Consider the following 12,356-nt stretch of genomic DNA (forward strand, 5'->3'; position numbering starts at 1 on the left):
TTAGTAGCCCCAGGAATGCTTGCAGTTCTGTCTTATTCTTGGGGGTGGGGGCCATCTTGATGGCCCTTACCTTGGACTCTGCAGGATGGATTCCCCTGGCATCAATTCTGAAACCCAGGAATTCAGTGGCCTTTACGCCAATTATGCATTTGTCTTTCTTTAACTTAAACCCTGCAGCACGAAATCTTCCTAACACTGTCTCCAATCAGTCAGCCAATACTTCTTCCGTGTTCCCCGCGATAAGTACATCGTCAAAGTGTGGACATACTCCTGGAATCCCTTTCAGAGTCCTCTCCATCACCTGAAAAATTCCTGGAGCCAAAGTGACTCCGAACTGTAAACGGTTAACTTTATATTCTCCACGGTGAGTTACAATAGTTTGTGCGTCGGCCATCTCCCTGGTAACCGGGAGCTGCTGGTATGCCTGCGCAAGATCTAATTTAGCGAAAATGGCGCCGCCTTGTAGGGAAGCGAGGACATGGCTGACCGTTGGGACCGGGTAAGCATGCGGATTGAGTGCTCGATTGATCGTGCACTTGTAATCCACGCAAATCCTAACCTCTCCATTTAATTTGAGGGGGGTGACTATTGGGGTTTCCCACTCACCCCCTTCTACGGCCTCTAATACCCCTTGTTCCACTAGTTTGTCCAGTTTGCTCTCAATTTTATGCTTGAGAGCGAAGGGAACTCTTCGGGGCTTAATTCTAATGGGCGGTACCTTAGGGTTTAACTTAAACGAAATGGGGGGCCCAGTGTATTTGCCCAGTTGATCATTGAACACGTCTGCAAACTTTTTGCAGATGGTTTCAATGCTCTTGGCCTGGGTGTTGTGGATCCCTCCAATCACAATACCCAAGGCCTTGAACCAATCTAACCCCACTAAATTAGTCCTTCGGCCTTCAACTACGAGGACATCCAAACGCCCCTGGAACCCCTTGAACCCCACGGACAATATGGCTTCCCCCTTAATTTTAATTGGAGTGTTTTGGAAATCTGTTAATTTGATATCGGAAGGCCTCAACTTGACCCACCGCTGACTCCAGTTGCACACATGTTCAAAAGTCTCATTTGAAATTACTGAGACCGCTGAACCGGAGTCCAGTTCCATCTTGCAGGGAATCCCCTGCACACAGATATCCAATTTGATTTTGGGGGTGAGTGGCCGATGAACCCCAGTGTTATATATTTTGAAATTGCCAATGGACAACTGCTGGGGCCCCCAAGTACCTGTTAGATCTTTGTCCTCGGACTGGATCTCGTGCAGGCCGTCTCTGGGGCAATTTCAGCAGACTGCTGCGATGTGGCCTGTTTTTCTGCAGGCCCGACATTTGGCCGTATGGAATTTGCAGGCCGCTCTGGTGTGATTTCCCCTGCAGCCTGCACACTTGGGGTGGGTCGTGACGCATTTGCAGCAGGTGCATTTGTGTTGTGTCGTTGGTGTTGTTGGTTTCTTCGGGGTCCTTTTGCTGTTGTTGTGCCCTTGCCGTTGTTGTGGCATCTGGTCTTGGTGAACCACGTCGATGTCAGTTGTCTTGTCCCAATGTCCACTCCCGTCGTACATAGCATTTGCTCGGTGCATGGCCCCTCCAGTAGTGCTGGGTCTAGGGTTGCTCTGATCTGCGTCATCATCCAAGTCTCTGGCCAAAACCTCATCCTGGACCTCCTGGAAGGTCAGGTTCGGCTTGATGCAAAGTTTTTGCCGCAACCGCTTGTCCCGGAGGCCAAAAATGACCCGGTCACAAAGCCTCTCATCTAAATTTGTGAATTTACAGAGGCGGGCAGCTTCTCGCACCCCCGCAATAAAATCTTCCCCTGATTTGCCCGGCCGCTGATCCCTTTTTTCAAAATGGAATCACCAGGTCAGTTCAGACATTCTTCTGTTGAAATGCCTGTTCAGTTTTTCCACGAAGTCGTTGTATGTAACGGCTCCAATGGCTGTTGGCGCGCACAGTCCAACGGCCATATTGTGAACGGCTGGGCCGCTTGTGCACATTAGAGCCGCTACCTTCATACTGTCCTCCGTGATTCTGTTCACCCGTAGGTAGAACTCGACCTGACTCAGGTGTGATTCCCATCACTCGGGACACCTTGGGTCAAATGGCTGGATCTGGCCGAACTGTGCCATGTTGCGTCTGGTCCTACAGATCCTGCTTCGGATAGCCCTTAAACTCGGTAGCTGGGGAAGATGCCTCTTCCCCCAGTGAGTAATGCGGGCCCTTTGTTAAATCAACTCTTTCTGAAGCAGGATCCCACCTTCGTCGCCAGTGAAGTGTAGTGGGTTAACACACACAAGACGATGCCAGGCAGTGAATTCAGCTCTTTATTTGTAGAGAAGGAACCAGCAACAGAATGGGCTGCCTGTGCCCTTTATATACTCTGGCTGCTGAGCTGACAGTCAATCAATTTAACCAGGCTTTCCCGCCGAAAGCTGAGCCACGCCTTGCGGCAGTTATGTACAGCCTCTTCTAGCTGTCATCTGTTAAGCTATTGCTTAATACAATACACGCTCCAATACACAGCAGCAATGAATCAAGTATCTCAGCTGAGAATACTCTTGAAGCTTAGGAAAAAAAGAAGGGAAAGTAAGTGACCTTAAATGACAGCTGCTGGACTCACTGATAAGAAGTTTACAGAGTCTGTTTTTTAGTTTGCAGAATTGTTTTTTACTGTGGAGATCATATTTTTGATTTTCTCTTCTTTTGGACTAAGGCACGGAGATTCTGAAATGAATAAAGAGCGTAACCTGTATGGATTAATTTCTTTTTTTCCCTTTTTTTTAAAGATATATGGATATTTGGCTTTTTCCTTCTCTTTTTCTTTCCTTTTCCCTTTGTTCTCACCTTTTCTTGTCGCTGAAATTTTTCGTACTCTTTTTTTTTTTGGAGCACATTTGGATTATAATACCCCATCGACGTTTGGATTACAAATTACTGGAGAAAATGAAGAAGACCACAACACACCCAGCAACAGCTGCCCTAATATCACAGAGTCCGGTGACACAGAAATCACTGGACAATGCAATGCAGCAAGATAGATTTAACATGGAAATGAAAAAAATGATACTGGCTCTACACACAGACTTCAAAGAAGGGATTGGTAAACTAGAAGAGGACCTAAAAGAGGTCAAAGAACTGATGGAGAAAAATGAACAAAGATTGCAACAAGCTGAAGAAAGAATTGAATTAACAGATAAGAGACTAGAGAAGATTGATAACCGACTTACATTAACAGACAGGAATCAGGAAAAAATGATCATTGCTTTAGAGATGGATAGAGCCAATTATTATTTAAGATTCCAAAATGTTGAAGAAGAAAAGGGAGAGAACCTAGCAGATGTAATGGTGGGAATATTAGCAGAAGCATTGGAGAAAAGCAAGGAAAAGATAATTAATGACATAGATGAGATATTTAGAATACATATTAGATATGCAACGAGAAATACTCTCCCCAGAGAGGTGCATGTAAGATTTACTTTAAAAAAGCATTAAGGGCAGATATACTACAGAAGCTGAGAAATGTTAAAATAAAATACAAAGGAAGAGAGATAGTGATGTTAAAACAGATCCCACGAAGAGTGAGAGACCTGAGAAAGGAGTATCAATTTCCGACAAAATGCTTAATTAAAAAAGGGATAAATTTTAGATGGTTAATACCAGAAGGAGTAATGATAAATTGGCAAGAACAGAGACATAGACTGGACACATTAGAGAAAGCAGAACTTTTCTATGATCAATACTTTGGGCAGCAAGAAGAAGAAAGGATGAGAGGGGAAAGAGTAACCAGACAGCAAGGAGACAAGACAGAGAAGCAACGCAGTAAGTATAGCATAGAACAGGAGGAAAGGGTGTTGAGAGAAGGGACAAGAGCAAAAGAGGCAGAAGAGCAAAGAGAGATGAGAATAACGAGAGCAACTAAAACTTCAAATAAATAATCATGGAAGAAGAGATAAAAGCAATTTCGATAAATGTTAATGGACTAAATTGGGCTATAAAAAGAAAAAGAACACTAAATAAATTGGGGAAATTAAAAATGGACATAATTTGCTTACAAGAAGTTCCTATTAAGAAACAACATAAAAATCTACTAGAATATCCAAAATTGGGAGAATTATATAACTCGCAGATCAGAGTGAAGGTGTGGTATTATATATTCAAAAAGCAATACAAACTACATTGTTATATTCAGATGAAGAAGGGCGAATTTTAATGGTGGAAGTAATTATGAATTGTAAAAAACTTTATTGGTAGCGATTTATGCCCCAAATGAAAACCAAAAAAATTTCTATTCAAAATTACACCAGAAAATAATAGAATTGGAATTCGAAAGCATATGTATGATTGGAGATTTCAATGCTATCGTAAAGGCCGGGCTGGATTATAATACGGGGAAAAAAACAAGACCGTAAGGAGAACACTTCCAAAATCTTTTCATAATATGGTGGATGAATTAAATATACTAGATGTTTAGAGAGAAAAATATCCAGAAAAGAAGCAATATACATTCTAGTCTAACAGACACCTGTCCTGGTCGAGAATAGATATGATATGGACATCAATAGACTTATTTACAAGTACATAAAATATAAACATAGAAACAAGCACATGGGTGGACCACAACCCAGTCACAATTACATGGAAAGGACAAAAAAAAAAGAACAAGATGGACATTAAATCAAACTGTATTGAATGAAAAAGACTTCCAGCAATATATGGGAAAAGAAATGACTTTCTTCTTCAAGAAAAACAAAAGAGAAGATACCTCACTTCAAAATGTCTGGGGTACGGCGAAAGCGTACATGAGAGGACTTACTATATATTATATGGGGGAAAAGAATAAACAGAAAAGACAAATTAGGGAAAAACTGGAAGAAGAATATAAGACTCTTGAGAAAGAATTACAAAAAGATACATAAAACAAAAAGATAAAACAATTAATGGAGTTGAACAAGCATAAAATGAACTTAATAGAAAATGAAGAAGTGGCAATGAAAATAAAGACAGCTAAACAAACCTTTTTTGAACATGCAAACAAACCAGGGAGATGGTTGACATATAAAATTAAAAAGGAGAAAGAAAAGATGGATTAAATAACTGGAAGATGCCGAGGGGACTTTACAACACCGGAATGAAGAAAAGAAAAAAATAGCTTGGGAATATTATGAGAATTTATATAAGCAACAAGCAGTTTCAGATGATAGGATAAAACAATTCTTGGAAAAAACGGATATACCTAAAGTACCCGAGAAATTTAAAAAGCTACTAGAAGAGAAAAAAACAATGATGGAATTAACAGAAGCAATTAAAAAACAAAAGAATGGCAAAACACCAGGGCCAGATAGGCTACCAGCGGAACTACTGTATATAGAACATTGCAGGAACTTTTAGGCAATGTAATGCTGAAACTCTATAATGAACTCCTCTCTAAAGCTAAGATACCAGATTCGTGGTCAGAAGCACGAATACCTGATACCAAAGGAAGAAACGGAAATACCGAAAATAAAGAACTATAGACCGATTTCCTTGCTGAATGTGGACTATAAAATATTCACATCAATTATGGCCGAAAGACTTAAAAGTTCCTAAACGAATTTATACATTTGGATCAAAATGGGTTCCTGCCCAAAGACAGATTAGAGACAATATGCGAATTATATTAGAATACTATGAAACACACCCCGAAAAACAGATGGCATTGATGTTTTTGGATGCGCAGAAAGCATTCGATAATGTGAATTGGCAATTCATGATAAGACAATTACAGATTATGGATTTTGGGGAGAAATTTATAAATGTAATTAAAGCAATTTACAATAAGCAAATAGCCAAAATAATGATTAATGGAGATATCACTGAAAAGATTAACATTATGAAGGGAACAAGGCAGGGATGCCCTTTATCCCCATTATTGTTTGTATTGACACTAGAGATACTAAATAGAACTATAAGACAGAATAAGGATATAAAAGGTATGAAAGTTAAGAGAGAAGAATATAAGCTACAAGTTTCGCAGATGATTTAGTATTTATCTTGGAGGAGCCACTAGAGACAGGACCTGTATTAATAGAACAAATAGAAAAATATGGTGAGGTAGCAGGTTTGAAGATTAATAAAGATAAAACAAAAATGTTAGTGAAAAATATTACTGAAAAACAAAAAAAAAGAATTATGGGAAAGTTAGAGATACAGATTGTAAAGAAGGCAAAATATTTGGGGATTCACCTGACAGCAAGATGTATAACAATTAAAGAAGATAACTATTATAAATTGAAAAGACAAATTGAAGTAGATTTGGATAAATGGAAAAAGGTACAACTATCATTAATGGGTAGGATTGCAATAATCAAAATGAATATATTACCACGATTGTTGTTTTTGTTTTCAACAATACCAATAAGATTGGAAAAGAAATATTTTGAGGGACTAAATAAAATAATTTTGAAATATATTTGGCAGGGGAAAAAGGCAAGGATTAATTTAAAAGTGTTACAGGATGCAAGACTCAGAGGTGGGTTTAGCTAATTGGGAATTATATTACCAGGCTGCAGCAATGTCATGGATGAGAGAATGGATTTTACTGAGGAATACTAGATTATTGACATTAGAGGGACATGATTTACAGTTGGAATGGCATGCGTTCATATGGTATGGGAAGAGCCTTGGTGGAGCAGTGGGCTAATGCCTCCTTAAGTAACACCAGCTGCCTGCAATTAGTGCAGGTTCGCATCTCACCAGGCTCAAGGTTGACTCAGCCTTCCATCCTTCCGAGGTAGGTAAAATGAGGACCCAGATTGTTGGGGGCAATTAAGCTGACTTTGTAATAATGCCGCTTGGGGTGTGTGTGAAAGCCCTAATAAGCAGGCATATACATAGAATGAAGGCTACTGCTAAGCTTGTAAGCCGCCCTGAGTCTTCGGAGAAGGGCGGGATATAAATGGAATTAAAATAAATAAAATAAAAAAAAATAGAAAACACAGCTATTTCCAGAGACGTCATATCAGGAATTCTTTATTGATGGTTTGGGAGAAAATAAAGAGGAAGCATTACTTGAGGATTCCAGATTGGCTCTCAACGATGGAAGTGTTAATACACCCCAATACGTTTAACATGGGAAACATTATAAGATATAAAGACCTACTAACAGATACGGGGAAGCTGAAAACCAAACAAAAATTAGAGGAACAAGGAATAAAGATGGATTGGTACGTGAGAACGCAAATACAATCTAGATATGAAAAAGATGCTAAAATAGATGGTTTTAATTTGGGGAGAACAGAGTTAGATGAAATACTTATGGGACCTGAAGAAAAATGGATTTAAAAAATGTATAGGTACTTATTATATAGGGAATTAGAGGAGGAGCAAGTTAAGGAGTCAGTCATAAAATGGTCAAGAAATTTTGGATATACGATTGAATTAGATGGCAGCAATTATGGGAAAGAAACTATAAACTGACAATGGCGACAGCGTATAAAGAAAATATGTATAAGATGTTCTACAGATGGCATATGTCTCCAGAAAGCCTAGCTAAAATGTTTAAGGACAGATCTATGAAATGTTGGAAATGCCATCAAATACCAGGCTCTTTCTATCATATGTGGTGGACGTGTGCAGAAGCTAAAACCTATTGGAACATAATCAGATCATGGATAGAAAAGATGATACAACAACGTATAGAAGTAAGACCAGAAATATTCCTGTTGGGTATTTTACCAGAGAAATATAGCAAAGAGAACACATATTTGATTATTCATATAACCACTGCAGCTAGGATTGTGTTTGCCCAAAATTGGTAGGCACTGAAAGCTCCTCCAGAAGAAGAGGTGATCAGGAAAATAATGAAATGTGCAGAAATGAATAGATTAACTGATAATTAACGATAAGACAGAGTCAGAGTATTATGAAATTTGGGGAAAATTTTACGAGTGGGTGAAAAAGAGAATATGCTTAAAAGATGGCTAACTAATTTAGATGGAAGAAAAATGAGATAAGGAGGGAGACCCAGGCGACACAGTATTGCATAACTGGAGGTAGTATAAAAATTTATAGACGTATATACTAAGAAGGCCAGATTTATAGAAATTTTGATGTAATAGAAAATTAATGTTATCATACCTAATATAGATATTGAAAATGTAAGGAGAGGAGCTGCTCGTACATTACCCCTGAATTGTATCGGAAGAAGAATGGGAGGGAAGAAAGGAGAGGAGAGAGGGAAGAGAGTAGAGGAGGGGGAAGGAAGTAGGAAGGTTAGAGGAAAAGAGGAGAAGGGAGAAACGGGAGGGGAGTGGTGAGGGAAAGAGGAGAGGAGAGGAAGAGGAGGGAAGTAGGAAAGAAGAGAAAGGGAGAAAGAAAGTAGAGAAGAGGAAAGAGAGAAGGAGGATGGATACAGTGAAAGGGGAAATGGACGAGCAGCACCCAAACCTACGTGCATGTATCTATGTATTGCGGTATATTTGTTGACTTGTTTCTGGAAGAAATGGAAGAAAAAAAAGTCTGCTACTTACCCCGGAAAAGGACAAAGATAAACAGGATTAATAGAAGTGGATATCTTTACTTATGGTTTGTAATTGATCATATTCCAGTAATTTTATTTTTGAAAATCACCCAAATTGCCATTTTGGTAGTATGTTCAAATATCAAAATTCTGATTATATTGCCAGTCTAAAAACTTTGGAGATCTTGGAACAGTCCTCTTTTCTTACATTTATAGTATCAATAGTCTCTGCCTTACTATCAGAGTTAATTGAGGAATGAAAAATTTGCCTATAGTATTACAGTTTAATAAACATTGGCCAGAATATTCTAATAATTGCTTCTTCTTTTTCTCTCTTTCATCCAAAAGGTTTGGGGACAATGGGCCAGGGCATCGTGGTATCTCTGGTGAAGGCTAAAATTCCAGTTGTGGCTCTGGAGAAGGATAAGAAGCATCTTGAAATAGGAAGGAAAGCTATCAAAGCTTGTTTAGAGCGCGAAGCTTTAAGAATGCAACAGAAGGGCAAAACACTGGATGTCTATAAATCTAAATTACTTCACTTCACTCTGGATTTTGGTGCACTAAAAGATGTAGATCTAGTTATTGAGGCTGTATTTGAGGATATGGTTCTGAAAAAAGAAATATTCTGTAAATTATCAGAAGTCTGCAAGCCAGAAGCCTTTTTGGGCACTAATACATCTTGCCTGGATATAGATGAGATTGCTTCTATTACTAACCGTCCCCAGCAAGTCATTGGTACTCATTTCTTTTCACCAGCACATGTAATGAAGCTAGTAGAGATCATTCATGGGCAGCATACATCTCCTACTGCTATTGCCACAATTATGAACCTGGCCAAAATTATGGACAAATGTGGTGTTCTAGTAGAAAATTGTTTTGGCTTTGTTGGGAACCGGCTACTCAATTCTTATAATGACCAAACATATTTCCTTTTAGAAGAAGGCAGTTCTCCAGAGGAGATAGACAAAATTCTGGAGGAATTTGGTTTCAAATTGGGTCCTTTCAAAGTATCTGATCTTGCTGGGCTTGATGTGGGCTGGAAATCTAGAATAGGGCAGGGCCTGACAGGAGCCAACTTACCTCTTGGTACACCTCCCCGCCAACGAGATGGTAGACGATACAGTCCTCTTCCTGATATCCTATGTCAGAATGGGAGATATGGTCAGAAAACTGGAAAGGGCTGGTACCTATATGATAAACCTGGGGGAAAGATAGCGAAGTCTGATCCCTGGCTTCATGATTTCCTTCAAAATTATAGAAATGCTCATAACATTACAACTCGCACCATTACCCACAGTGAGATCTTGGAGCGTTGTTTGTATTCACTTTTCAATGAGGGTTTCCAAATATTATCTGAAGGAATGGCATCTTGCCCAGAAGCCATTGATACCATCTATATCAATGGTTATGGGTGGCCCAGACATAAGGGTGGTCCAATGTTCTATGCTTCTGAGATTGGGCTGCCTGAGATTCTAACAAAACTGCAAAAGTATGCTGAGGCTAATCCTGACATACCTAAACTACAACCCAGTCCCTTTCTGCAGAAACTCGTCACCCTTGGCAGCCCTCCATTGAAGAACTGGCCATCACTTGTGAGATCCCAGCAAAGCAAGTTATAATTAATGCTTCCTGAAAATCATCTTTCCATGCAAGTGGAAGGATTTTCTTTTCCTACCTTAATCTAAAAAAGCTTTGGGATGCACGTAAATGTTCTCACAGGTAATTTTTACGCTTTCCTTATTGTTAGACTTGGGGTGCTACTGTTTGCATTGTTTTCCATCGTTGTGAAGCCCATCCATCTCAGGGAAGACATGATGAAAACAATGCTTTTCTAATATGCCTTCACATTTAATGGAAGCCTGGATGATTTTGTAGATGATTGGGAGAAAGGATACTTGCACCCATGCCGTTGCCACTCTTCAGTAAATGGCAGAATATAACCTATGATAAGTTCAATGAAATCCTTTTCTTCTTTGCAAGAAACTTACAAAGCAAATTCTCTTTCATCAGATGAAATGAGAGCTGATAGGAAGATAAAGCACAGAATATTTTTTCTACACACAAGTTATCATTCAGTATAAACAGCCTGTTTCCTATTCAGATTTTTTAACTGAATGATTTCAGGCTGTAGTCTGAAGTACAGCGTGCTATAGAACAATATCACTGTCTTTTCTGAATTTCAAAAGTGACCTTACACCTTCTATCTCCAAATGATAAATTGTTTCTCACAAAATGCTTTTTATCATACCACTTGCTTGAAAGCACATGCTAGTAATAAGCTGCCTTGTCTCTGAATATACTTGATCAAGCCATCTTACAAGAAGAAAAACAAATATTGTTCTGAAAGTTGTATACTATTTTGGAAGTAAATACATTCCTGGGCTGAGTATATTCTTTGCTTTTGCTCCACCACTGTTTTTAACCAATTGGACCTCTGAATTCTACCAAAAAAGTTAAACAAATCACTGTTAAATCTTTGTACCCATACACTATTAAATTAGTAAAGCAAATTTCTTAAACTTGGCACCCTCCAGTATGCTATAGCAGGCAAGGTATTGGACTGAGAAGGTCCATGTACATGCCAATCCTTAGCTAGGAATGTGCTCTGTTCCATTGAACCAGTTGCTATGTTTCAGCCCAACCTTATAGGCCAGGGGTCAGCAACCTGAAACAGTGAAAGAGCCACTCGGAACCGGTTCCCTCACAAAAGGAAAAACTGGGAGCCGCAAAAAAATGTGTGCACATGCGCGTACATGCGTGCATGCGCAGAACAGGGTTTGACTGAAGAGTGGAGCCAAGGCGAGATATGCACCTACCCTGCATATTTGAATTGATTGGTTGGACTTTTTTAATCCCACTTTTTTGGGGGGGACTGCACATGGCAGAGGACTGGGAGCCGCAGGAGACAGCTGAAAGAGCCGCATGCGGCTCCAGAGCCATGGGTTGCAGACCTGTGTTATAGGCTAATCAGAAGAATTGGAGGAGATTGTTCTTATATGTGCTGCTGTGATTCCTGGAGAAAATTGAATATTCTGACACATCTGGAAGATACCAGGTTGGGGAAAGCTGTCCTAAAATTCTAATTTGTGAAATTGTATGGTTTTTCAAGCTTATCAACTTGTTAGCTCTTTTTTCATGGAAATAAATATGTGTCTTCCTCAAGTTAATGCTCCACAAAAAATGTTAATTCTCTAACTCTAACTCTCTAATTCTCTACCTGAAGAGAGCTTGGAAAAGGCTGCTGTATACCAAGTATACAAGTATACTATTGGTTCTAGGATATGCAATGCAAAGGAAGATATAAAAAAGGTGATAAAAAGAATAATTCTGTGTGACGGGAAAAAAACAAGAATACCTATTGTTTAATTAATACTGGCAAGGCCTTAACATTTATAAAGTTGTTTTGTTTTCAAAGTTGCTATTTCTATTTCTAGAATCCAGGAAATTTAAGATCAAGTGCTGATATCCAAAACCACCTTCTTAACTGAAACATTTTATTAACCCCCTTGTGTTTTTCTGTAATGTCCCTCCCCCCCAAATGTTACAGAGAGAAATTAGCCATGGAACTAACCCTCACATCCCGTTTACCACAGCCTGAAGATGCATGGTTGTTTTTAAAGGATGTGTGCTCATGATGTCTTCAGGTCTTGCCAATCCTGTGTTATGAAAGCCTGCAGTCACTATTAAAATTCTTCCTCCTCCCCCCCCCCCCCCGCAGTGTAGGCTTTCACCTTATGAGCAATGCAATGCTTCAGTGATGAGGCTGGCAATTGCATCAGAGATGGAATACTCCCAGTTCCTATTGACTGCTTAAGCCTGCTGTACACATGCCCTTCCCCATCTGGTCACTGCCTTATTCCTTC

The 12,356-nt window shown here is 39.4% G+C and overlaps 1 protein-coding gene across 2 annotated transcripts in view; it reads left to right on the forward strand.

Annotated features, from left to right (window-relative positions):
* EHHADH (enoyl-CoA hydratase and 3-hydroxyacyl CoA dehydrogenase) overlaps positions 1-11,706 on the forward strand; it is a 34,389-nt gene extending 22,683 nt beyond the window's left edge. Inside the window, exons 7-8 of one of the 2 annotated variants that reach the window (XR_014026594.1) lie at positions 8,842-11,142; positions 11,456-11,706. Coding sequence is in view for 1 of the 2 variants with exons in the window: in XM_081329011.1 (XP_081185137.1) it covers positions 8,842-10,112 (1,271 nt within the window). In the remaining variant the exon portion in view is untranslated. Of the gene's footprint in view, positions 1-8,841 lie in introns of both variants that reach the window. The other variant, XM_081329011.1, reaches the window with a different exon arrangement.
* Positions 11,707-12,356: the final 650 nt, after the last annotated feature.

The sequence above is a fragment of the Vipera berus genome (genome assembly GCF_964194415.1).
Source record: "Vipera berus genome assembly, chromosome: 5".
Classification (NCBI taxonomy): Eukaryota; Metazoa; Chordata; class Lepidosauria; order Squamata; family Viperidae; genus Vipera; species Vipera berus.